The sequence below is a fragment of the Mandrillus leucophaeus genome, unplaced genomic scaffold (genome assembly GCF_000951045.1).
Source record: "Mandrillus leucophaeus isolate KB7577 unplaced genomic scaffold, Mleu.le_1.0 Scaffold878, whole genome shotgun sequence".
In the NCBI taxonomy this organism is placed as follows: domain Eukaryota; kingdom Metazoa; phylum Chordata; class Mammalia; order Primates; family Cercopithecidae; genus Mandrillus; species Mandrillus leucophaeus.
Window position 1 is genome coordinate 457796 of NW_012109563.1, and position 26710 is coordinate 484505.

General features: G+C 40.7%; 1 protein-coding gene across 1 annotated transcript in view; it reads right to left on the reverse strand.

Annotated features, from left to right (window-relative positions):
* DNER (delta/notch-like EGF repeat containing) overlaps positions 1-26710 on the reverse strand; it is a 234810-nt gene that overhangs the window by 70335 nt on the left and 137765 nt on the right. The window contains exon 6 of the mRNA XM_011969147.1: positions 21893-22117. Within this exon, the coding sequence (XP_011824537.1) occupies positions 21893-22117 (225 nt within the window). The remainder of the gene's footprint in view (positions 1-21892; positions 22118-26710) is intronic.

The following is a 26710-nucleotide window of genomic DNA, read 5'->3' on the forward strand; positions in this document are numbered from 1 at the left end:
TTAAACATCAATCCAGGACCCACTGGCTCTGGCTCCACACTGTGTTTGCTCACAGGAGTACTTTCCCTCCCCTCGTCCATCCCTCATCACACTCAAAAATCTCCAAAACTGTAAGATTCGAGCTGCAGCCAGACGGCTTTCACACTTCGTGCAACAAATTCCCAGCAACTCATCTGTGAGTATCACCTCTGGAGGGCGATTCGTGCTTCCTGCTGCCTCAGGCAAACAGGACCTTCGCAGACCACAGGGCTGTGATCAGGACAACCACAGGGAGGACATGCCGCTCACTCCCCTCATGCAGGCTGAATTCAAGGCAAGGGTAAATTTAAGGTGTTTGGGGCTTTTGTTTTTACTTCATAGTCAGGCTGAAGCGAGTGCAGGGCTGTGAAGAGTGGTTCCCTTAATGATGTGTCACAATTCAGAGGATGTTTTCCCTTCTTCAGCGCCAGTGGATAAAATGTGAAAACCCATGACTTTCTGATTCAAGGCTAGGCCAGTTCCTGGGAGATCAACTATTCCACCTCACCCATAGTCATTAAAGATATGGGGGCCGGGCACAGTGGCTCACGCCTGTAATCCCAACACTTTGAGAGGCTGTGATGGGTGGATCACGAGGTCAGGAGGTCCAGACCATCTTGGCTAACACAGTGAAACCCCATCTCTACTAAAAATACAAAAAATTAGCTGGGCATGGTGGCGGGCACCTGTAATCCCAGCTACTTAGGAGGCTGAGGCAGGAGAATGGCCTGAACCCGGGAGGCGGAGCTTGCTGTGAGCCGAGATTGCACCACTGCACTCCAGCCTGGGTGACAGAGCAAGACTCAGTCTCAAAAAAAAAAGAAAAAAAAAGAAAAAAAAAGTGGGACACAGAGAAAATAATCCTATTACATTAATATGATTGTGAGCTTTCAAATTCTGGCTAAACTCACTAGTGGTCATAAAGCCCTTCGGCGCCCTGGAATGTGGGACAGTATGCATTCATCTTGCTGTGTAGAGCTTTATTTCAAGGGAACCTTGAAATAAAGGTGTGGGTGCATGTGTGTGTGTGTGTGTGTGTGTGTGTGTGTGTGTGTGTGCATCTATCTCCCTTAGCCTCTCTTGTTGCTGGCAGGTTCATAATAGAAATCGATTAAAGAACAGAAATAAAAACAGAGGCAAGAATCTGGGCTCACATTAATCCTATTAAGTGTTCAGATGCTCTTATTTAAACGAACCTGCTGGTATTGATACCTGTGCAGGTTTTCACTGAGTAATCATGCTTCTGTCACACACACACAACACATACAATAAAGCCAGAAAATATTTGTGAACATGGAGGAACTTGTGTAAGTCAATGCAAAACATTTGTTAGTGTGTGGAGGACAGCAGCTGCGGATGTTACTTATTTCTTTAATCTCTAATTTCTTATCCTTTTATTGCTCATGGCACCTCAGCCAGAAAAGAAAATAAATGTCAAAAGACCGAAATCAGTCAATATATCCACTTGCTGTGATTTTTGTTAACATTAAATTGAAAGGACTAAAGAGAGAGGCTAAATTAAAGTTTTTGACTGTAAAACCTCCTTATTATTTATGTTATTGAGCCATCTACAAATTTCCACCTCCCTCCCTGGGCTTCCAAAGGGATGGATGACGATGAGCCAGCTCTAAATCATACCCTCACTGTTCACACCATGAGTTTATATTCTCCCTCAGTGCAGAGGCTCTCTGGCTTTAATAGCCACATGGGGAAGGTTGGTAATTCTCTGTTTCTCATATTTGCCTCTTCAATCGATTCATTCTTTAAGTCAACAAATAGTTATTCAATTCCTGCTATATGTCAGGCACTGTGCTAGTCACTGGGGCTATCTGGTGAGTAAAAACAGATATAGTGCCTTTACGGGGGCGCTTATGAGGGGAAAAACATCAATCAATCGTTCAAGTCAATGGAAAATCATAACTCGGAAGTATTAGCAATGAGGGGCCTGGTGTTCCAGGAGGGAGGAGATGCAGGAGAGCTGACTTTGCCCCAGGGAGGCTGGCCGGATGAGGGAAGAGTGAGCCAAAAGGGAGGGGTGTGCAGAAGAATGATGAGAAAATTCAAGGCAGGAAAAGCTGTGGGTGCAAAAGACCCATGGTGGAGGGGACATGGCTTGTGATTTCTTCTGGACATGGGTTGGAGTCCACCGTAGAGCAAAGGGCAGAGAAGAAATAAGAACACCAGGCCAGGCACGGTGGCTCACGCCTGTAATCCCAGCACTTTGGGAGACTGAGGCGGACAGATCGCGAGGTCAGGAGTTTGAGACCAGCCTGACTAACATGGTGAAATCTTATCTCTACTAAAAATGCAAAAATCAGCCGGGCGTGGTGACATGTGCCTGTAGTCCCAGCTACTTGGGAGGCTGAGGCAGGAGAATTGCTTGAACCGAGGAGGTGGCAGTGAGCCAGGATCGCATCACTGCATTCCAGCCTGGGTGACAGAGCAAGACTCCATCTCAAAAAAAAAAAAAAAAAAGAAGAAAAGAAACAGGCAGGTGTCAGGCCTGGTGGTATCTTTAATGTGGGTGGTGGGGGGATAAAAAATCAGATTTGCATTTCAGAGAGATTGCTCCAGCTACCCTTCGGAGAACGGGGATAAGACCTGCAAGAATCAATGCGGAGAAATCAGTGAAGAGGCTGCTGCAATCATCTCGGGAAATCATGGTTGGGATGAGAGTGGTGTCAGGGCCATGTGGAACATAAATGTCAAGAGCCATTTAAACAGTAAATAGAAATACCTGGTAATGAATAGAATGTGAAGGGTGAGAAGGAAGGAGAGGTGGAAGGGGAGGCCCAGGTTCCTGGCTTATTTTATCCAGACATACTGCAATTTCTTTCAGAGGAGTGCAGGAATTGACATTTATTGAATCCGCTTCTACGGGCCAATTTCTCTTCTAGGAACTTTGAAATACAACAGAATCTCATTAGAAGGAAGGGGCTGGGGAGGGGAATGGAATGGAAGGGAACCATATTCCAGGAGGAGCAGACCTTAATTGAACAAAAAGAATTGATAGCTTCTCCCAGAAAAACAGAAGTGATTTGGGGAAAAAAAAAAAAAAAAAAAAAAAAACAGTTCATTTTAATGAGTATTTGCTGAAATCTGACTATATTGCCAAGCATTGAAGTAGTTGCTGAGGAGTTCGATTGTACTGTAGTTAAGAAAGAAAGACCTCATGTAAGAAGACACAAGAAGTCAGAGGTGGAGGGAGGGCAGAAAAAGAGAGAGCAGGATCAGGGGAGCATGGGAGAGGGAGAGAGGAAGAGCAAAAGAGAGACCCAGAGGTATCGAGACGGAGAGAGAAAAGAGACAGAGAGACACAGAAAGAGAAAAGCCCAAAAAGATAAAATAGAAAGAAAAACTGGTCCAGAACATGATGGAATGACACTGAGCAGTTAGCAAGGTCCCTGTTAGAAATGTTGTGGGCCCCTGCAGAGTGATGTCTCCAACTGACGTAATGACCTTGAGCACTGCCCTTGGAGGCTCACCAAGATGGCAGAGCATATGGGAGCTGGGGGTACAATGTGAGAGTTTGAGAGACAATGGGACACAGCAGGATTCTTGCTTCCTAAGTAAAATACATATTCTTACCTCCTTTATGAAAATAAAATGTATTTGACATCATTTTCTTTTTATGAAGTACTCTTTGTAACTCAGTGTTGAGTATTTCTAGACGGGGATCACTGGACCATCAGGCATACAGCTACAGCTCAGTGCTAGTGTGTCACATCTTCCATCAAGGCCAGTCATGGGCACTTGTGGCAACAAAGGATACTTATAAAAGGAAGGGTTTCTGCCCTTCCCTTAGGGGGACATGGGCCTGGCACTGCATGTGAGGTGGTAACACAAGGGAAGTGTCAAGCACAAAGCCTGGCATAAGCACGTCATGATGTAACGTGTGGCCACCTGGCCTGTGATGCAAACATGGTTTAAAAAGACAACCTGGGTGCCATACTTCTGAAATAGGTGCCCACCTTGCAGACACAGCAAAGGCCCTAATCACCATAGCCCTGAAGAACGCCATTACTCTGAGCCATTGTTTCACATGGCCAGCTTACTAGAGATAGCACCAGCTCAGCACTGACATGGTGTCTGGCTGATTAGCCCAGATTTCACTACCCAGGAACTTGAAGATCTAAATTTTTCCAATACGAAACAGCCTGTTTATGTTTGGCTTTTAAAAACCTACCCTTTTTCCTTTTCATAGCCCCATCCCCTGAGATTAACCTCAGGGCCGGATCTGGTTTCCTGCTTGGCAGTGAAACTTCGACTCACTGCTCAGTATTTGATTCCAAACTCTGCATTTTCTCTTTAACAACAGGCTGTTCTCCTCTCATTTCCTTAGCACACAGGCTGATGAATATAGAAGATGCTTGATCAAACTGGGTAAATTGAACTTGCTAGAAAAATGGAATCAGAGGGCCAAATAACCTTTGCATACGTAAATACGGAAGAGTTCTTTTCTTTACCAGAGCCTGTTTTACACAAACATGCATTAAAAGGCCTGGAAAAACATTTTCCAAAATTGACAATTGTTTTGTTAAGGGGTTCTTTCATAAATTTAAATATGTATATTCATGTTTTCTAATTTTCCGTAACAGAGATATGCTACTGTGTGATATAAGGGGATAATATCATCCATGCTGTGATGGTTAATACTGATGAACTGATGGTTAATACTGACTGTCAACTTGACTGGATTGAAGGATACAAAGTATTGATTCTAGGTGTGTCTGTGAGGGTATTGCCAAAGGAGGTTAACATTTGAGTCAGTGGGTTGGGGAAGGCAGATCCACCCTTAATGTGGGTGGGCACCATCTAATCAGCTGCCAGCACGACTAGAATATCAGCAGGCAGAAAAATGTGAAAAGAGAGACTCTGACCTAGCCTCCCAGCCTACACCTTTCTTACCTGCTGGATGCTTGCTGCCCTTGAACATCAGACTCCAAGTTCTTCAGTTTTGGAACTCGGACTGGCTCTCCTTGCTCCTCAGCCTGCAGACAGCCTATTGTGCGACCTTGTGATCTTGCGACTTAATACTTAGTAAATATATATATATATATATATTCCATTAATTCTGTGCCTCTAGAGACCCTTGACTAATACACATGCTTTATGGGTATTTTATTTGTAGTATCACAACTCTAAATCACGCCACCGATTACAAGAGAAATGATGACCATTCTTTATGTTTAACCCTTGATTGGCAGTAAGGAAAACAGGTAATATTAGAAAAATCCTAACTTTTTAGAAGATTTTTTCAGTGGCAAGATAAGAACGTTTCCCATAGCCTATAAAGGGAACAGACTAGGCTTATTAGAGGAGATTTTCTGAGATGCAGGGAACAGACATCATAATAAATGCAGTGTTAGTAAAGAAATTGCTTTTTAAAAGAAGAATTACACTTTTTAATATGTAGAAAAGAAAATCCTTGAAGATGTTAAAAATTCTGCAACTTCTGTAGATGTTCTGAGTGTAAATCATAATTAATTTATATTTGGAAAGGAAACAGTTCTTAAATATATGGTAAAAACCAAAGGACCACTATCCTGAGTTAACTCCTTAAAAACGATTAGCATTCTCCCTCAAGAAACATTTAAGAAAATCTGGGACTATATGGAAGATGACAGCTCAGTTGTGACTGTGCTTATGAAGGACATTGGAAGCCAGGGGAACTTGGCAGTGAACCTGCTTTAACAGAAACACTTGGGTGTCTAAAGGCCTTTGTCCTTAAACTGGTCCATCATCTGGGGAATCTTTCTAACCATGTTGATCTAAACATTTCTGAAAGCCTTCTCTTGGAATTGCCTTCAGGACTGGGTTACAAACTAGTCACACTGAGAAAAATCAATCACAATGTTTTAGACATGTCTTATGTCTTTTTTTTTTTTTTTTTTTTTTTTTAATGTTGCTTTTGGCCACTAGAGGGTGGATTCTACTTATTATCTAGGCAAGTGAAAAAGGAAAAAAAAAAGTTACTCAGGAGTTTAACAAAAGAGGAGCAATAAAAAGATGTCTTTTACAAAAGGAAATAGATGGTACAGAAGGATGCAAATTAATCTGCCAGGTTACATTTAAAGAAGAAATCCCATTCCCTTTAATAATAAAACATAACATTCAAATATTTCTCTACAGCTTGCAAATTCACCATTATGTCCCCTATAAACATATGGTATCTACAGTTTAAATTATCCATTGTAAAGTGGCCTGTTTTTCTTACTAACTTTTTATTTAAAATATTTTTAATACAAATGTTTGTAATACCATGATTAAAGCACCAAGATTAAATACTAAGTATAATGACGAAATAATATTTTATAATTTGAGTTAAAGATTATTGTGCTATGTGTGTTTACATATAAACAGTAAGAAAAGCATTTTAATAAAATAATCCCATACCCTCAATTAATTATCTAGCATGTTTATAAACACATAAAAATAGCTGGTTTATAGTTGAGGTGAGGAAGATGACAAGGAAGTTTAGAAAAGAAAAGGTAGACATACACTCTCACATTCCAGAAGTTTTTCATTATGGGACGCACAAAGATGGGAGCTGGGGCCAGCAAAGGCAACAAATGGGTGGGAGGGGGGAAAACTAAAGATTAAGGCTCTATCATGGCACTTTGAAGAGAAAATAAAACCTAGATAACTATTTCTATACAAGTATGTATATCAACAAAGAGAAATTTTAAACGGTGTAAAAGTACAGAAGAGTTTTTCTAAGTGTTTATTTCCTTTTAATTTATTTCACAAGTAATTGGTTAAATTTGATTTAGTTGACCTCTTAGTTATTAATAGACATTCATTTGAGGTATCCGCATTCATCACACTTGGGTTTCAGTGTGGTCCCCAGACCAGCAGCATCAGCACCACCTGGGAACTTGTTAGAAATGCGAATAGCCAGGCGCGGTGGCTCAAGCCTGTAATCCCAGCACTTTGGGAGGCCGAGGTGGGTGGATCACGAGGTCAGGAGATCGAGACCATCGTGGCTAACACTGTGAAACCCCATCTCTACTAAAAATACAAAAAAATTAGCCGGGCGCGGTGGCGTGCGCCTGTAGTACCAGCTACTCGGGAGGCTGAGGCAGGAGAATGGCTTGAACCTGGGAGGCGGAGCTTGCAGTGAGCCGAGATCGTGCCACTGCACTCCAGCCTGGGCGACAGAGCAAGACTCCGTCTCAAAAAAAAAAAAAAAGAAATGGCGACCCGCTGATTCAGGCACTCTAAGGGTAGGGCCCGGAACTCCATGACTTAAGAAGCCCTCTAATGTGATTCTGATGAGCACTCAAGTTTGAGAGTCACTAAGCTATAGAATAGGAAAGTATACAACATCTCCCACAATCTCTGACTCTCAAAAATTCAGGGAATGGTAGAGGTTGTCCACGGAAAATGCTACATACAGTGTGGTTATGGGTTTTTTTGCGGTTTTTTTTGTTTGTTTGTTTTTGGTTTTTGGTTTTGGTTTTGTTTTGAGATGGAGCTTTGCTCTGTCACCCCGGCTGGAGTGCAATGGTGCAATCTAGGGTCACTGCAACTTCCGCCTCCTGGGTTCAAGCAATTCTCCTGCCTTAGCCTCCTGAGCAGCTGGGATTACAGGTGCCTGCCACCATACCCGGCTAATTTTTGTATTTTTAGGAGAGACGGGGTTTCACCATGTTGGTCAGGCTGGTCTCAAACTCCTGACCTTGTGATCCATTCGCCTTGGCCTCCCAAAGTGCAGGGATTACAGGTATGAGCCACCATGCCCAGCCGGTTTTGTATTTTAACAGCCATGGTATCTCCTAAGCGTGTAACTAATCCAACCGCAAAACATATGGTCAGAACATGTACCAACTATGGGCATATAAATAAACCAACAGTGAAACATATAGTCAAATGATCTAGCAGCCATCCATCCGCACGTGGACGAAAGGAAGCTGCCCTCCTCTCGAGGTTTACATAAGGGAAAACAGCAACACAATGGAATCCCAAAGTGACAGCAAATGATGAACTGGAAAAGAAAGGCCAAAATGAGGGAAAGTAATAAGGATATAGAGGTGACACAACGTGTTCTAGTTCCTTACTGTCTGGCTAGGAGTCACACATGCCTAAGCAGAATGAGGATAAACAAGTTCAAATTCAAATTCGTGAGGGCAATTTTTCCCACATCTCTGATCTAGCTTCCTTAACCCATGGGAATAATATTTTTGCAGAAAGGAATATCAGAAAATGGAAAGCATTAAAAGTATTTAATACAGCACCAAGATTAAGATTTTGAGTAACATACAGACCAGTAGGTAATATTAAAAATAATATTATAGTTTTGTAAAGATGAAATGTGTTACAAATTGACTATCATATACTAGACATGTGTGAATTAGCTTTTTGCATTCCTAAGAATTATCTTGCCAAGAATTTGCTCTGAAGGTAATTTATATTACTTATCCTTTAAAATATATTTTGAATAAAATATAAAAGCTCTACTTTAAAAAGGAAAGAAAGAAAAAAAGAAAGCATAGACAATCTAAGGTAACAATGTTTACAAACCAAAAGTTGGGAACCATGATCTCACAAAGTTGTACTGTTTCGAATTATACATCAGAGGTGGCCTCATAGATACATAGTTTGGTAACAAAGTATTTGTGTGATGGAAAACAAAATACTGTGATTGAGATTATTCCAGAAAATTGTGGTATACGGGGTCCACAATGCAGACCATGATTATCTTTCTGGCCGTATTTACTTTCATTCCCCTATCACCGGGGACATTCACAGGCACAATGCAATCATGTCATCCTCTAAGCTTTCTATTAGTCATTGCCATTCTTGAGTAAATATGCTAAATCCTAAATATTGTTAGACACCAAGGAAATTTCTCATAATCCTTTAAGAATAGCTTTAGAAGCACACACCTTCCACTTGGCCATTATCCCTAAGGGCTACAAGTGCACAAGGGCTGAAGCTGACCGTCAGGACTTCAGCTAAAGAATTTCATGCGGAAATTCAGCCTGGATGCAACAGAATTACAAAGAAAATTTCAAAATGTAAATAAATCAGAATCACAACTCAATTACATGAGTAAATTCTGAATTCCGTTCCAACTTTCTTTATTAAACTAAGGATGCCTAAAAACACAGCATTTGTTCATTTAAGAGTTGATAAAGCAGTGAAAAATCAGAAGTGTGTTTTTATTTGGTGACTTAAGATCCTAGGAGAATATATAGGTTGACACCTGAAGGGAAAAATGAAACTTCTTTGAAATAAAGCCAGGAACAAGGCTCAATCTATATGGAATTATGAGGTAAGTAAAGAAGTTTTCTCCTAGACATTCCTTATCACTTGAGTAGGCAAGTTCAGGGGCCTCCCCATTTCTTTTCAAGCAACCAAAGACTAAACACTGTTTTTTTTTTTCGACTTTCTTTCTCCTCAAATCTGCTTACACATAGAGAGATAATTTACATATATATACACACACGTGCACACACACATACACATCACATCACATTCTTCACATATTTAGGTTTAAGGTTATGGTAGATTGAAAAAAAAATAGCTACAAGTTCTGTGTAGCTCCTCCCATCAAGAAACAGAGTCTATAAGCTCAAACCTGTGACTTGCTCATGCCAACGGGACATTGGCAAACAACAGAAGCAGCTTTAAAAAGAGCATGCATATGGGACCTCGTGTTCTGTTACTGCTTTCAGAACCCTGCCATCATGGGAAGAAGCCCTGACTGGTCTGCTGAATGAAGAGAGACATGTGGCCCAGTTGCCCCCATCACTCCAGCTAACTGCCAGCCATATAAGAGGGGTCATCCAGGACCCGGCAGCCCCCAGCTGACTTGCCACCTGACCACAAAAGCATGAGTGGGCACATGGAGTAGAGAAGAGAAATCCCAGCTAAGCCCCGCCCAAATTATCAACCCACAGAATCACAAACAATAAGTGTTTTTTTTAAGCCATTAAGTCTTGGAGTGTTTTGTTACACAGCAATGACTAACTAACACAAAGGTTGATTGCCAGGTACAATGTCTGACTTAAATAAATAAAACCACAAAGATAAACTTTTAGGTATCAGAGACCCGGTTAAAAAAAAAAAAAAGGTATTTTTATGGAGTAATAAAGAGGAGTCTTCTCAAAATAGTACCACTAGGTACTACATATTCCTTAGTTCAGACCTACTTTAGTTGGGCTTATCCAATCTAAAAGCAACACCTACTAATGAATTGAACCTAGGACATTCACTCTGATCTGAGGCATCAGAAACCATCTGGCAGAGTAAAACTGAAGCATGATCTTCTTAATTATCAACATATCACTAAGACTTCAGTCCAACCAACTAAGGACCCCTTTAGGCAATTCCTATAAAACCAAGTGGGATTATAATTTTTTAATGATTTGGGGAATATGTTTATTCACAACATAAATTGTTTGGTAAAAGATATACATATGTATAACAAGTTAACAACATTTGATTGTGATTTTTTTTAACTTTTATTTTAGGTTCAGGGATACATATGCAGGTTTTTCATATAAGTAAATTACATGTCTCAGGGGTTTGGTGTGCAGATTATTTTCTCACCCAGGTAATAAGTATAGGACCCAATAAGTAGTTTTTCGATCCTCATCCTCCTCCCCACTCAAGCAGGATCCAGCATCTATTGTTCCCTTCTTTGTGTCCATATGTACTCGAAGTTTAGCTCCCACTTAGAAGTGAGAACATGAAATATTTAGTTTTCTGTTTCTGTATGTTTGTTTAGGATAATGGCCTCTGGCTCCATACATGTTACTGCAAAAGACATGATCCCCTGCTTTTTCATGACTGCACAGTATTATATTGTGTATATGTACCACTTTTTTAAAAATCCAGTCTACCATTGATAGGCATTTAGGTTGATTCCGTATCTTTGCTATTTTGAATAGTGCTGTGATGAACATATGTATATGTATGTGTCTTTCAAATTCAGAAAATGCAGAGAATACCTATGAAATACCAGACAAGAAGGCCATGCCCAAGACACATAGTCATCAGATTCTCCGATGTCAAAAATGAAAAAAAAAAAAATGTTAAAGGCAGCTAGAGAGAAGGGGCAGGTCACCTACAAAGTGAACTCCATCAGGCTAACAGCAGACCTGTCAACAGAAACCCTACAAGCCAGAAGAGATTAGGGACCTGTATTCCACATTCATAAGAAATAAAATTTTAAGCGAGAATTTCATGTCCAGCCAAACTACGCTTCTTCAGCAAAGGAGAAATAAGACGCTTTTTGAACGAGTAAATGTTAAGAGAATTTGTCACCACCAGACCTGCTTTACAAGAGGTCCTGAAGGAAGTGCTAAATATGGAAAGGAAAGACCATTACCAGCCACTACAAGAACACACTTAAGTACATAAACCAGTGATACTATAAAGCAGTCACACAAGCAAGTCTGCACAATAACCAACTAAAAACATGGTGACAGGATCACATCTGCACATATCAATACTAACCTTGAATGTAAACGGACTACATACCCCAATTAAAAGGCACAGAGTAGCAGGCTGGATAAAGAAGCAAAACCCGATGGTGTGCTATCTTTGAGAGACCCATCTCACACACAATGATACCCATAGGCCAAAATAAAGGGATGGAGAAAAATCTACCAAACAAACAGAAAACATAAAAAGGCAGGGGCTGCTATTCAAATGGGATTTTAAAGAAAGCATTGAGGCACTGCATAAAGGAGCACGTGAGTGAGATGGAAAAGGACATGCTGTTTTGCAAAATCAATACCCGCTTTGAGTTGACAATGTTCTGGGATTTAAAGGAAAGGTTATGTATCAGTCTGCTTCAGGCAAACCTAAGAGCTCTGAATCCTCATTAAAACTGACTCTGTTCTGTAAAAGCATTCAGTAAATGCAGCAACTTTCACAGTGTGCTTTCAAACTGAAAATTAATGGGCCTGATAGAAAACCAATGGAAGAAATACAGGGCATTGTCCCCAGGTTGTTGTATAAATCCAGACCAACAAAGAATTTAAATACACACTGAAGGCTACAAGTCCAGAAAAAAGTAGGACATGCAGCATATCTCCTTATTGGTGGTCTAATTGGGACTCAGGAAGTAGACAACCATAAGTCACAATGTATCTCAAACATCACCTATAATGGCACATTGTTATAGAGTTTCCAGTCCTCCATGATTGACATTGATGGCAAATCATTTCCACTAAGCCAGTCTTGTGGGAAGGCATGCTACTGAAGGAACAGGACATCAAAGCTATCTCAAAGTAGAGAACTAAAAACAACAAAAGTCAAATATGAAAAGGAAAGAACATTTCAGGGACTATAATATCACCAGAGCCAGGTGAAAAGAAACAACATCAAAGGAATCCATGACATATAATCATCCATACAGGAGGTTTTCAGGGAATCAGGTGGTAAGAAAAATTGCTAGTAGGCACTGGGGACTCCAGAAGTGAAAAGCACTAATCAAGAGAAACTACCTAGGCAGAAGGGTGCATAGCTGTCATGTGGTTATGTCTGCATTTCTCATTTGAGTCACTGGAAAGGAAGTTTCTTTAATTAGGTGCATCTGGCAGGCATCAAGTCAAACAAAATCGTAAGCTTCAGTCACAGGTAGTTCTCAGCATCAATTTCAAAGCAGTGGATTGCTGGTTCCACAGAATGAAGTAAAGACAGAAGAAGGGGGCTCCCTACCTACATGCGGTTCAATTCCCTTGGAAGTCAGAGTTGTGCTTCTCTGTGCAGGGAAGTAAGAAGCGTCTATTGGTCAAGTATCATCCACTGGACCAAAATGAAGGCCACCTTCCATGCCAAGCTTTGAGGCATCCACTTAGAGATCCATCTCAGGAGTGGTGCTGAGACAGAGGAGTCTGGAACCTTGTTCTTGTGATTGGTTCAAACATAAGTGAGAGCCCAGGTTCGCACCTAACTTGGGGTGTCACAGGTAGGCTTCTGAGGATCGGAGTTAAAATATCACCTCTGCCTCCTGTTGTTTAAACTCTCAATGCCTCCATTACCTTATCCCTAAATAAAAGAATAGGAATACTACAACTGGGGGCAGCTAAGAGAAAATAAGTGTCAGGTGTTTGGCACACAGTCTATTATAAATGCAGTAAGTTTTCATAGATGGACGCTACTCTAGTCAAAGCCAGATGGGATGAAGTCACTCTCTGGGTCAACAGAGCTGAATCAATGTGGCTGACAAATCCCAATTTAATATGTTAATTTGAAGTGGCTATTAACAGAGCTACCAGTGGAAAAATCTGGTTAGAATACTTAATGGGTACGATGTACATTATTTGAGCAATGGCTACCCTAAAAGCCCCGATTTCACCACTAGGCCATTTACATCATTTACATATATATATGTGTATGTGTGTGTGTGTATATATATATAAAAAACAAAATTATACTTACACTTCATAAGTTTATACAAATTTTTAAAAGGAGACAAATTTTTCAGTCAGTTATTTACCCTTGGTGAGTCAAGGCTACTTTTGACCCCATTTGCTCTTCACTCTGAGCTAATGGAGGCTCCAGCAGGTCCCGATTGTTTGGGTTCAAGTTGTAGCTTCATCCTTAACTGACTGTATCGTCACAGGCAGAGAAATGACAACAGCCATGGTCCCACTTCATAAGGACCAGGGGGATTTGAAAAGCCAATTCAGTCAAAGAGCTTTGCCCAACACCTGGCACTTAAACAGTTATCACTGGAGTCACAGAAAGCCACCATCAAGGCAAGCAATCGCTTAACCCTGCAAGAAGTTGAATGTGCACCCATTATTCAAGAATGCCCACTATGGCCATTTCATCTCACCTCCATTCCAACTCTAACCTCGAACCTCATATAAAAAGAATCAGAACACAAATGTAAAATTGTCCTCAATGGTCTTTCCCAAGTAATGGAATATCCAATGTCTGTGCTAATGCTCCACCATTTTATAGATTTCAAGGTGGAGGACCATCTGTATCATTTCATTTGAGCTTCACAGGCCAGTTATGTTTGTCTGCATTTTAAAGGAGAGAAAAGTTATGCTGATAGAGGCCAATGGCACAGGTGTTCGGAGGCAAAGCAGGGACTTAAATTCAGCTCTTCTCAGTGCTAAACTCAGGCCCCTTTCCATCCAGCCAAGGAAGAAAGGCAAGGCATGCAGGATTTCAGTTCTAAAATCCAGATTTGCAGACATTCTCAACAGTGAAAGAAAACAGTGATTGGATCATAATAATTTTCAACCACAAAACAAAATAAGAGTCAATGGCTTTGTTACAAAATAGTATTAGGGAAGCCCCCATCTGACCCTCCAGGGCCATAAGCTTGATGAGAATGTTCTGATATTGTGCTGGCAGGGCTGCAAAAAGAGCTGTCCTCAGAAATGCATAGGTTAGTGATGTTATGTTGTTACCAGCTGCCATTTGCAACTTTCATTCCAGGCAAGATGACGTAAAATGATTTCTGCTGTCCTCACAGACTCTGCTAACCCCTGTTCTTAGTAGGCAAATCTCACACCTTTTCAACATTAGCACAGCCAAGAATGAGTTCTGAATGATTTGAATTGTGAGGGCAAGTCAGGGAGTGGTGGGAGCAGAAATCCCTTACAATGAAAGACCAGTTCATTAATGCTTTCATACATATGGATTAGCCATTTTAAGTGAGGTGAAAAAGCAGCGTTGTGAATAGATTTGTAATATCAGAAACCTCATAAAAATTTCATGCTCCACCAGCAAGTGCCCTTGGTTTAACAGCAGTGTCCTTCCTCCCCTTGTATTAATTTCTCAGGTCAGAAGCCTAAAGAAGGCAAATATCACGAATTCTACCTCAATGCCCCCACAACTTATAATCAGAGAAGATGAAGATGGAGAATGGCTGTGGCTGTAGTTTGGAAGCATGCTTAGGAAAGGTACCTTAGCGTCTGGACATCTAGCGGAGCCTGACTCAGCTCCTCACACCCTGGGCAGTGCCCTCTCATCCTCCTCCCTCTCCTGACTCCCAGGGTCCCGCCCTCACCCTGCAACCTCCCGACCTCCCAACTCACTGCTGGGTCCTCTGCCCTCTCCTGTGGCCACTACTACTTCCAGCCTCAAAACAAGAACTCTGCAAGTCTCTTCCAATTTTTCCCCCTTTCTTTTTACACTCTCACCCTCTCCTATCTTGATGGCTTCCATGACTTTCTCTAGCATCCATACAATGGGAACTCTATATATTTTTTTCCCCCTGGTTTCAGCCTTGTTCCCACATTGCAGTCCCAAGTAAGAACTATTTACTGACACATCCATCTTGCTCGGCCTGCTGTAGCCAAGCCCTAAAGAGGGTCCTTATGCACATTTCCCATTTTCTCTGAATTACCCAGAGGGGTCCTTTGACTCCATTTTCACCCTTGTTCCCTGCATTCAATTGACAACTGAACCCCGATCCTCACATAAACGTTTAACCCATCCTTTCATTCCCACTGCACAAGTTCAAGCCTTCACTTCTATTAGTACTTGCTAGAAGATCTCTATTTTTTCATCTCTTCTTGACCGTAATATATGCCGAAGACTATGAGAATAATCTGTCTAAAATACATATCAGTTCGTATATACCCAATAATGCAAAATGTCTGCAAGTCTTCATAATCCAAACTGCTTAGCATCTACATTCTCCCCACATGTGTCCCCATGAGCATTTTCAGCCTTACTACCTATTACAGCCTCTAATGCATCTTATTCTGCAGCAAGCTGGATCCACTCTTCTTTGAACTCCTCCCCACCACCCAGGACTTCTATAGTGCCCTTCTCCCACGTGTAAATCCAAAGGATATTTCAGTGTCCAACTCACTGGAAATTCCGAACTGTTGTTCAGAATTTTATATGAACAATTGTTCCTATAAAAATTCAATCAATTGCCATCCTCAATACTTCAAGCATTTTAATTAATTGAGTTCTGTCAATGCCCTTCAACCAAAGACTACAAAGGACACACCTGTAGTTGAAGAAGTTGAGTTTATTACCCATTGCAGTTACAGAGACTGCACACCATAGGAATCGTGGAGTGCCTCAATTAGAAGGTGTTAGATGGGATTTACTATAGGATTTGAACTCTGGTTAGGTTATTTGGGGAGGTTTCACTCTGGAGTGAATGCTGGATGCTGTCAGGAAGCAGAAGCAATTCTTATCTAAAGAAGGGGAAGGCTAGAGCAAGGCCAAAGCTGTACTTGGTAAAGAGGAAGCTGTCACTCTACATACGTGACACTAAGAACTGAGAGAAAGTGGATACTTGGTATTTTGCGGGTTGCAGGGTGACCTTGTTTTTGTATTGGACAAAATTATAAAGTAGTCTTGTTTTGCCTGACTCTGTCATAGCCTCTGAATGGTCATATCTAATATCCATATTATGTGGGATTGTTGATGTCCTTAAGCCCAACAGAAGACATCACGGCCCAGCTGTAAGCATCAGACCAGCTCCTAACAACCGCAAGGTCTACCTATAAATGCCAAGCAAGCTCCTGACATCAGCGGCTGCTCTTCTTTTTCTCAGTTCTCAGCATCATCATGATGTCAGTATACAGATTGAAACATTCTCTAGAGCAGAGCACAGATTATGAAGAGTAAAGCAAACTCCCCCTTGCTACAGATGTAGCTGGGTGATCAGGATTCCATTTGAGGTCCCAGTGGTGAGGGTGGGCATCATATTTTGGAATACAGAAAAGGAAGGACAGGATTAGGATCTGGGGAAAAAAGGTAATATATTCTATACAATCGACAACTCTCAAGAATAGTGTGATACACAGATCAGAAACTCCCTAGAGCATATTAAATATAAGAATGTCTTCATCGGCTGGGCGCAGTGGTTCACGCCTGTAATCCTAGCACTTTGGGACGCCAAGGCAGGCGGATCAAGAGGTCAGAAGATCGAGACTATCCTGGCTAACACAGTGAAACCTCATCTTTACTAAAAATACAAAAAATTAGCCAGGTATGGTGGTGGGCGCCTGTAGTCCCAGCTACTTGGGAGGCTGAGGCAGGAGAATGGTGTGGACCTGGGAGGCGGAGGTTGCAGTGAGCTGAGATCATGCCACTGCACTCCAGCCTGGGCGACAGAGCAACACTCTGTCAAAACAAAAGAAAAAAAAAAAGCCTTCATCCTAGTAAACTAGATAAAGTTTTCTGGTTAATAAAAGATGAAAGTTGTCCACTGTACTTATCCAAAAATGTAAAGGCACATGGGCCTTAGTGAGCTAAATGTCTTCAAATCTTTGTAGGTATATTTATTTCTTTATTGCTGTTCAATTACTATTAAAATCCTGACCATTAAGTCTCATACTTGATCCTATTTCCAGCAAATATTGTCAGACTATTGATATTTTCACGTCTCAGTTTAACAGAAGGAAGCAGTGTCAACTGTGTCTTTTGGGACATACAGACCAGAAATGCAGCTCACATGTAAGGCATATGTAGAAAATACAAAAAAAAAAATATATATATATATATATATATATCTCTAAAATCCTTACAAATACAGTTTTCTTTCAAAAAAATTCACTTGGAAAAAGTCTACATTTCCTTTGGTTTACAGCCTATTACATATTTGGATGATCTAATTGAGTTACCAGCCCTTTGGTGAAGAAGAATGGGCAGAGGAACTTGGTTGGCAACTGTGCCATGTCTAGTCTGGGATTTCAACTGCAGTTGAAATGATGAGCATCTTAGATCTTACTTGTTAAAAAAAATCATAAACATATTTCCATGTAAAAATCCCCAATACCTTGTCCCTTAAATTCCTTAAATAGGAATATGTGAGGCACATTCTATAAAGGCAGGGTTAATTCAATTCCACAAGTTTAGAGGAATAACTCAAGTGCAAACTATCTTCCTTCCTATCAGGGAGTCCTTTCAATACTGGTCATGTACAGCTACTATCTGCAGAGGCCACCATTGTATTGAGAACACAAGCAATACCGTGGCTCCCACCTGCAGGGGAAATAGCACTCCCACCCAAGTGAGATCCACCTCATCCTGCTTGTAGCAGCTCCAAGTTCTCACTTTCTTCAGCAGATTTCAATTTGCAATTTTTAAGAGAATGGGTTGCCTATCACTTAACACTGTCACTGGGAGATAACATTTCAGTAATTACTCAGTGCTGACATTTTATTATTTAATCTTAAAATCCCATCAGAAATCCCTAGCCTGATAAGCTACAAACGAAGTTTGAGAATAAAGCACCCAGCAAATCTGATTTGCAGTAATCAAAATGGCATTTTGTCGCATGGGAATTAATTATCAACCTGACATGATTTTAGTCTGCTGCCATTCTACGAAATGAGACCCGTTTGCTCTCTGTAAAGATGATCAGCCTTGCTGCTCCAGAGCTGGATGCCCAGTTTCACCTACTCTCACGAGATTCTTCCATTATGCAAACTGGCAATGAAGCCATTACATGCTCCAAAAGATGAAGACGAGAAATTTCACATTCGCAGACTTGTCACGTTCACCTCTTAAAATGTAAGTTCTTGCCAGGTGTTAAGATGCCTTTTTTATTTTACACAGTCACTTAACAATCTGAAGAAACATCCCCCCTGAAGGCAGTTTCAGCCCCCAGGTTCAATGAGAGGGCCCTGTCAGGACTCCAAGGCTCCACCTTGAGACTGCTGAACAAATGAAGGAATCATGTTCATTCCACGAACAGAATGCCCACGTCTTCAGGCTTTTCAGGGTTATTCAGGGGCTACTGCTGGACCACAGGCAATTACCAAGTCAAACGCTCCAAGTGGGCATGAATGTTTTAGCAGAGAACAGACGGAAGGAAAGTGGAACTTAAACAGGAGCGATTTCACCCCTGCATAGCTCGAGAATGCTGCTGGAATCTCCACGGAGGGAAAGAAAGAAGAGCTTTCACCAGGCCGTGCCAGGAAATGGGCTGCCTGCCTCTCATTTCATACTCTTACATGTAACTTTCCTCTCTTTTCTAATAGAGAGGAAAACTGAGTCCCAGAGATGCCTGTAAATCTCCTGCAGTTTTGGTCAGTAAGTGAGGATGTTAGAGAGGTTCTTTCTACCACTCTTGGCCACCTGCCCCAGTGTGGAAAGAGAAACACCAGGCAGAATATTTTCTATTTGGTTGCCTCACACATGTTGAAAAACTCTAGTTGGTATTATTGAAAAACACTATGTATCTCTAACTCCCTTCAATTTTAAGTTTTAGAAATCAACTAACTATAAGAAAAAGTTTGGGCCAGGCACAGTGACTCAGGCCTGTAATCCCAGCACTTTCGGAGGCTGAGGCAGGCAGATCACCTGAGGTCAGGAGTTCAAGACCAGCCTGGACAACATGGTGAAAACATACAAAAATTAGCAGGGTGTGGTGGTGGGAGCCTGTAATCTCAGCTACATGGGAGGCTAAGGCAGGAGAATCACTTGAACCCGGGAGGCGGAAGTTGAAGCCTGGGCAACAAGAGCGAAACTCCACCTCAAAACCAATTTTTAAAAAGAAAAAGTTTGATACAATTAAGAAGAGACGTCAGAGGAGAAAGGGAGGAGAATATAAAGTTGTTTTCTGGTCTTACAATATTTGATTCTTCTTTGTGGGGCTCCAAGGAGAGAACAGAACTCTCAGGAGACAGGTAATAAAGTGTTAAGGAAGTTTTTGTTCAGAATGCTGCTGAGGGGAATTCTCACATGTGTTACGACATCCAGAGCAGAGCTGGGAACAGCGTGTTTGTGAGTCAGTGCGTGAGTAAGCCTCTGTTCTTCCAGCACAATTGCAGCTTGTTTAGTTTGCAAACACAAGTTGTCTCAGTGATCCACATTCCCAATAGGTAAGGGCCAGCGCCACACTGCCTCCTCTCACAGCCCGCCCAGCTCACAGCACGGGAGCCCGAATCCACATGGAAGAAAACTGGACCTTCCGAGGGGCAGCTATTCCTATCTCCACCCTTGCTCTGAAGGACAGCATGGGGGTCAACCAAGAAAAATATCCTCATGTCAAATGTAGAGGAGAAACTGCTTCATTTCAAAGTTTATGAGATCCAAAAATGTTACTGTGATAGTTCATTTCGGGTGTCAACTTGGCTAGGCCACGGTTCTTAGATACTTGCTCAAACACTAATCTAGATGATGCTATGAAGGTATGTTTTAGATGAGATTAACGTTTAACTCAGCAGACTTTGAATGAAGCAATGACTCTCCAGAATGTGGGTGGGCTGCATCCCATCAGTTGAGGGCCTTAAGGACAAAGACTGAGGTTTCCCAAAGAAGAAATAATTCAGCTCAAAACACAACACAGAAACCTCGCCTAAGTTTCCAGCCTGCCAGCTTCCCTACAGATTTTGGACTTGCGAGTCCACACAATTGCATGAGCCAGTTGCTTAAAATAAATCTCTCTCTCTTCTCTCTCTCTGTCTCCTGTTTCTCAGGAGAATCCCAACTACTAACACTGTTACAAAGCAGATTAAGCAGCCCTATTCCCTCTGAATTTCAGAGCAGACAGGAAAGAGGCACTTGGCAAAATATCAATTGCTTAGAAAATCGGGGAATTAAGAGTCTATGTGAAAAAAGGCTTTTCAACACCATTCAAGTGCCAAGTTGCATTTCTCAGTAGTAACTTTTTAAGTTATTCGTGAGTATGAGACGTGCCCTTTGGAAGTTCTGGGCCAGGCACTGGAGCAGCGAAACCAGGGACACCTGCATTGGAATGTGGGCTCAGCCCCCGTCCTGGGTGTGTGGCCGCAGGCATGTGACTGAACCTCTAGAGGCCTTTCAAACCTTGGTGTAAATGTGACACTAAAAAGACCAGAGATGTGAAGCACCCTGCTCAGAATCTAGAAAGATCAGTGCTCACTAAATAGTGGCTTAGTGTGATTGCTGCTGATACAAAAGCTGTTAATAAAACATACTTCCTCCCAGCCCTAAGGAGGAGAGAGACACATACAAGGATAATTAATGTCCTGTTTCCAAGACCACAAAGGTGATATTGTAGGTGACTGTTGGATCTTAGAGGAAGGGAAACTGAGTCAGCTCCAGAAGTAGAAGCTTGTACAGCGAGGTGGGGTAATGGGGAGCAGGCATTCCAGTCAGAGGCCATTGCACCAGCAAAGCCAGGGTCAAGCAAAACAGATACTGGCCAGCCATACTGACTGGCCAGGGAGATATGTGGGGACTCATTGTGCTGGGAAGCTTTCTAAAGAGCCAGCTCGTGTAAGGATGGAGACATGCATAGAATAGAAACAAGAGGAAAGGGCTGCCCCGTGCATTCCTTTCTGAACACTCGTGGGTTGTGCACACACAAATTTTTGACTAGAAATCACTCACTTCTAGGTATCAAAACCTCCGTAATTAAAAATCTGTAATGCAAATGCAGAAGGCATTTGGAAATTAAATGGTGAAGTTTTTAAATTCTTACACAGGGAGCCAGTGGTGTAACATAATGTGCATCGAGTAACAATTTTAATAGATGACACAATTCTGAATGTATTGCGCTGTGCTTTTCATGCCCATTAAAATGAAAGAACATATTCTGTTAAGCACACAATAGTACAAGATACACAATACAGTAAAAGCTTTGCAAAGACTTACAGTAAATTGTTAAAAATGCTTAGCCTGTGATGAGATTAAGCCTGTTTTCAATCTTCTTTATTTTACTTGTTTTTTCCTCAATGAATGTGAATTGATTATGAAAAGAGGAAAGGGTATTTTTTTTAACTCTGCCAAGAGTAAATCTAAAAAAGAAAGTGTGTCATAAATGAGTGGTATTCACTTTTATTTACAAGTATACCATTAAGTATACTTATTTACAAGTATACCAGTAAGTATACCACTTTTATTTACAAGTATACCAAGATGCAAAAGAAAAAGTAATGGTCTTTTGAGATTGGTTTGAGATTGAGAAAAGGAAGATTTGCTGTCTAGGGGCAGTACCCACCTGGATCACAGAGGCACTTGTAGCTGGTGCCCACGCTGCGGCACGTGCCATGAGCGCAGGGGCTTAGGGCACAGAAGTCAATAAGCTGGGCACAGGTCGGCCCTGTGAAGCCCGAGCTGCAGCTGCAGGTAAAGTGTACCCCGTCCACATAGCAGGTACCATTGTTCTGGCAAGGAGACGAGGCGCACGGGTCCACCTTTTCTTCACAAGCAGATCCAAAGTATCCTGTTAGAAAACACAGGGGAGCTTAAAACAATTAAAACACTTTTGCACATAATAACTAATCAACTGAGTCTGCTCTACTGTATATTCATAACCAATTCATTCATTCACAGCTCCCAGATATGCCACAACCCAACAAGATAGATAGGTTGTTTTTCTCACCTTTAGTAATATAGGCTTAAAAATATTAAGCCCCACAATTCCATATTTATTGAAATATATGGTAAATGACTGTTTAGGAGTACATACATATGTGTACATGAATATATTTATGTGCACACATGTGTATATGTACATGTGTGTATACTCTAGAACGATACCAAAAATCAATTAATGATAATTTCCTAAAGGAATATGGGATTTGGATCAGCAGAGGGCTCTCCCCTCTTATTTTGTATACATTAACAGGGAACACATTTCTCATTTTACTTTAATAGACACAACATAATCCTGAATCTTAAAAAGTAAAACCATATAAACTAGTAAACAATGAAAAAGTCTCGTTTTCATCCCTGTCCCTTCGTCTCGCATTCCCTTCTCTACAAGCAGCCACTGTTAACAGTTTCTTGAATATATGCTTTTTTAAAAGTTGATTGTTGTAACAGAGAAACAGAAGTGATCGACCCATACAATGAAATACCACTCAGCAATTTTAAAAAAACTGATTGTATGGTACATTTTTAGTAGGATTTCTAAGATTTGAAAGCTACCAGGAATTTTATAAAATGCTGAATAGCACTGGATTTTTTCAGAAGATAATTTTATATTTTATATTTTATATTTCTATACTGCATAGAGAAATACCAAGTTGATTATGCCAATTTATGTGTAGTGCTTCACATAATTAAATCTGGGAGTACTGACACATGGTATGACATTAATGAATGTCAAAAGCATTATGCTAAGTAAAAGAAGCTAGGCATGAAATACTACATGTTATATAATTCCATTTGTAAGAAATGTGCAGGAAAAGCAAATCTGTAGATATAGAAAGTAGATAAATGGTTGCCTTGGCTGGGCCAGAAAGAGGGGTTCACTGCAAATGGGCATGAGGAGTCCACTGGGGCAGATGGAAACGTTTAAAACTTGGATTGTGGTAATGGCTGCACAACTCTGTAAATTTACTAATATGCTTTCAACTGTGCATTTCAAATGAATGAATTTTACAATGTATAAATTGTACACTTAAATAAAATTTTATGTCATATAAAGTTATGTAAGGCTGTTAACTCTTTCTTTTAAATATGGTCACTGTGTAGGTGATTTTCATCTTGTTTCCTGTGTATATGATTCAGTATTTCTTGTTAAAAAATTATACATGTGGATATGTGTGGGTCTCTACATCTGTGCATACATGTAGGTATATATATTTAACAATGCTTTGCATAAAAACTATACTTCTTTCAATACTTTAAGAGCAGTTTGGAAATTAAAGATTTTTCAAATTTTAGAAATAAAAGTTAAATAATTTTACTCACATATAGTTTGTATTCTAATAGTCTATTACACTTCTCTTGTTTACATTGAAGTTTATATTTACTCATCTTCTTATAGAACTCCCAGCAATACTGACAATTTTTGTTGTTGTTAAGGACACATTTAATATGTAAACAAACCAAAATAACACCCAGCTTTAATTATGTGAAGCACTACTCATAAATTGGCATAATCAACTTGGCATTTCTCTGTACAGTATAGAAATATAAAATGTAAAATATAAAATTATCTTCTGAAAAAATCCAGTGCTATTCAGCATTTTATAAAATTCCTGGTAGCTTTTAAATCTTAGAAATCCTACTAAAAATGCACCATACAATCAGTGTTTTAATAACACCTGAATTCTCCAAAAAGTTCCCTGGCAGGCTCAAGTGGAATATAATTCTACCTGTCATGAGATACGTTCCATTTTACTCTGATTGAAAATAAGACACTGAACCATTTTTCAACATATGACAGTATTATATGTTACCATCACTGTTTAACATGATTTCAAAAATAGGATTTATAACTCGAATCTTTTCATTTTAGAAAATAAAATCATTTTATCTGTCTAGAAAATGCAGCATAGCTGCTTAAAATATTAAAAGGCCCATTTAATTTGCTCAAGCGTGACACTAAAAGTCATTCAATATTTTTTTTCTCAATATGAAGGAATAATTTTGAGAAATGAATTGACCAAGCCAATCCACAGCTTGCATTTAGTTAGATAGTGACCCAAGATTGCATCTTATGACTCGAGGAGAAAAAAAAAGTGGCGGGGGTGGGTGGTGGCCAGTGGGGAGCACTGCAGGTTCTAGGTTAACCTTGTGGATGCACTGACTTCTTTACAAGAAATTCAGGCTCATAATAAATTCCATACCCAAGGCTGGGTACCACTTTGCCAAAAACAGCAGCTCAAGGTGAATCAGGAAATTCTAAAAGTTAATGCTCAGAAATGGAAATCAAATTTTTTTATTTTTTTTATTTTTTTGAGACAGAGTCTCACTTTGTCACCCAGGCTAGAGTGCAATGGTGCAATCTCGGCTCACTGCGACCTCTGCCTTCCTGGTCAAGCGATTCTCCTGCCTCAGCCTCCTGAGTAGCTGTGACTACAAGAGCGCACCACCACGCCCGGCTACTTTTTGTATTTTCAGTTGAGATGGGGTTTTACCATGTTGGTCAGGCTGGCCTCAAACTCCTGACCTCGTGATCCGCCCGCCTCAGCCTCCCAAAGTGCTGGGATTACAGGCGTGAGCAACTGTGCCTGGCCACAGAAATCAAATTTAAAAGGACATTTTGATTATTTTTGTTCCTCCAGAGGAAATGAACTAATGATGACAGAAAGTGACAGTTGAGAACTGTCAACTCTGTCAACTCTTTTAGCTGAGAACACAGAGAAGAGAAATGATCATAGGAACTGTGTCCTTGAAAACCCTGTGAGATTAGATGGGTGAGAACTTAGTGGAAAGAGTATCTAGGGAGGGTCAAAGGTAAGAAAAATCAGGAACAAGAAGCTTATACCTAAGTTAGGAGCATAAAAATGAAAATTACTTAGAACTATTAGAACCCAGTAGAAGAGTTAACATTAAATATAGTTCTCAGTGGAGGCTGATAATTAAGCATTGGATTATCAGTGTCATGGGTTAAACTGTGTCCCTCAAAAATTCATAATTTTTAAAATTAGCTTTCTCTGGTTGAGTAAAATTCATATTTTGAAGCCCTAACTCTCAATACCTCAGAATGTAGCTCTTCAGAGATAGTGCCTTTAAAGAAGTGGGTCGGTTAAACTGAGGTTGTTAGGTTGGGCCCTAATGCAATCTGACTGGTGTCTTTATAAGCAGAGATCAAGACACAGAAAAAGACACCAGGAATGCCTGTGCACAAAGGGAAAGACCTTGTGAGGAAGAAGCAAGAAGGTGACCCTCTGCAGGGCAAGGAGAGAGGCCTCAGAAAAAAATCCACCCTGCCAGCACCTTGATCCTGAACTTCCAGCCTCCAGAACTAGAAGTAGATGAACTGCTTATCAGCCTCCAAAGCTAGAAAGAGATGTCTGTTGTTTAAGCCTATAGTCCTTGGTCACAGCAGCCTGAGAAGACTTATACAAACAGGGAGCATAAGGAGAAAGGGAAGCGATGATTAGGATCTTGTGTGTGATTCTGTGTTCACCAGCCCACCCAGCAATCTGAGTGGCCATGGCAAGGACCCCTTTCTCCCATCATCCACTGCCTATACCTGGAAAACAGGGCTGAAACTATTTTCTTCACAAAGTCATTGTGGATTCTAAAAAATATATATATCAAACTTCCTAGTACAGTTCCAGTCCAAGGCTCGATGAATGAATGAATTAAAAATGCTAATAATAACAGCAACGGGCCAGGCACGATGGCTCATGCCTATAATCCCAGCACTTTGGGAGACTGTGGCAGGTGGATCACGAGGTCAGGAGTCCAAGAACAGCCTGATCAACATGATGAAATCCAGTCTCTACTAAAAATACAAAAATTAGCCAGGTGTGGTGGCGCATGCCTGTAATCCTAGCTACTGGAGAGGCTGAGGCAGGAGAATTGCTTGAAGCCATGAGGCGGAGGATGCAGCGAGCCGAGATAGCGCCACTGCACGACAGGCTGGGTGACAGAACAAGATTCTGTCTCAAAAAATAAAAAAAAAAAACAGCAACAGCTAACAGCCACTGGAGGCTGATTTGCATCACCTGGTTCTAACCTTTTAGGTGAATTATTTCATTTAACCCTACTATTATAGTAGGATGTAAGAACTATAATAGCCCTGTCTTACAAATGAGAAAACAGTGATGTGAGAATGTGAAGTAGCCTTTTCAAGTCTAAATAGCTAGCATATGGCAGAGCTGGGACGACAAGGCCAAGTGCTTACACGTCTCCTACACTGCACAGAAGACAAGTGAATGACAAACCAATTAAGATGTTAAGATGCATAAGCAAAACCAGGACTTATGTTTCTATCCTGTTTGTGTCTTGGTGAAAGAATAGAAGCTTACTGATCAAGTCAAAATAAAGGAAAAAGTGAATTTTAGAAAGGCTATCACTCCAGCTTTATGTCAATATACTCAGATATAAATAGTAATATAAGCCACACAGAATA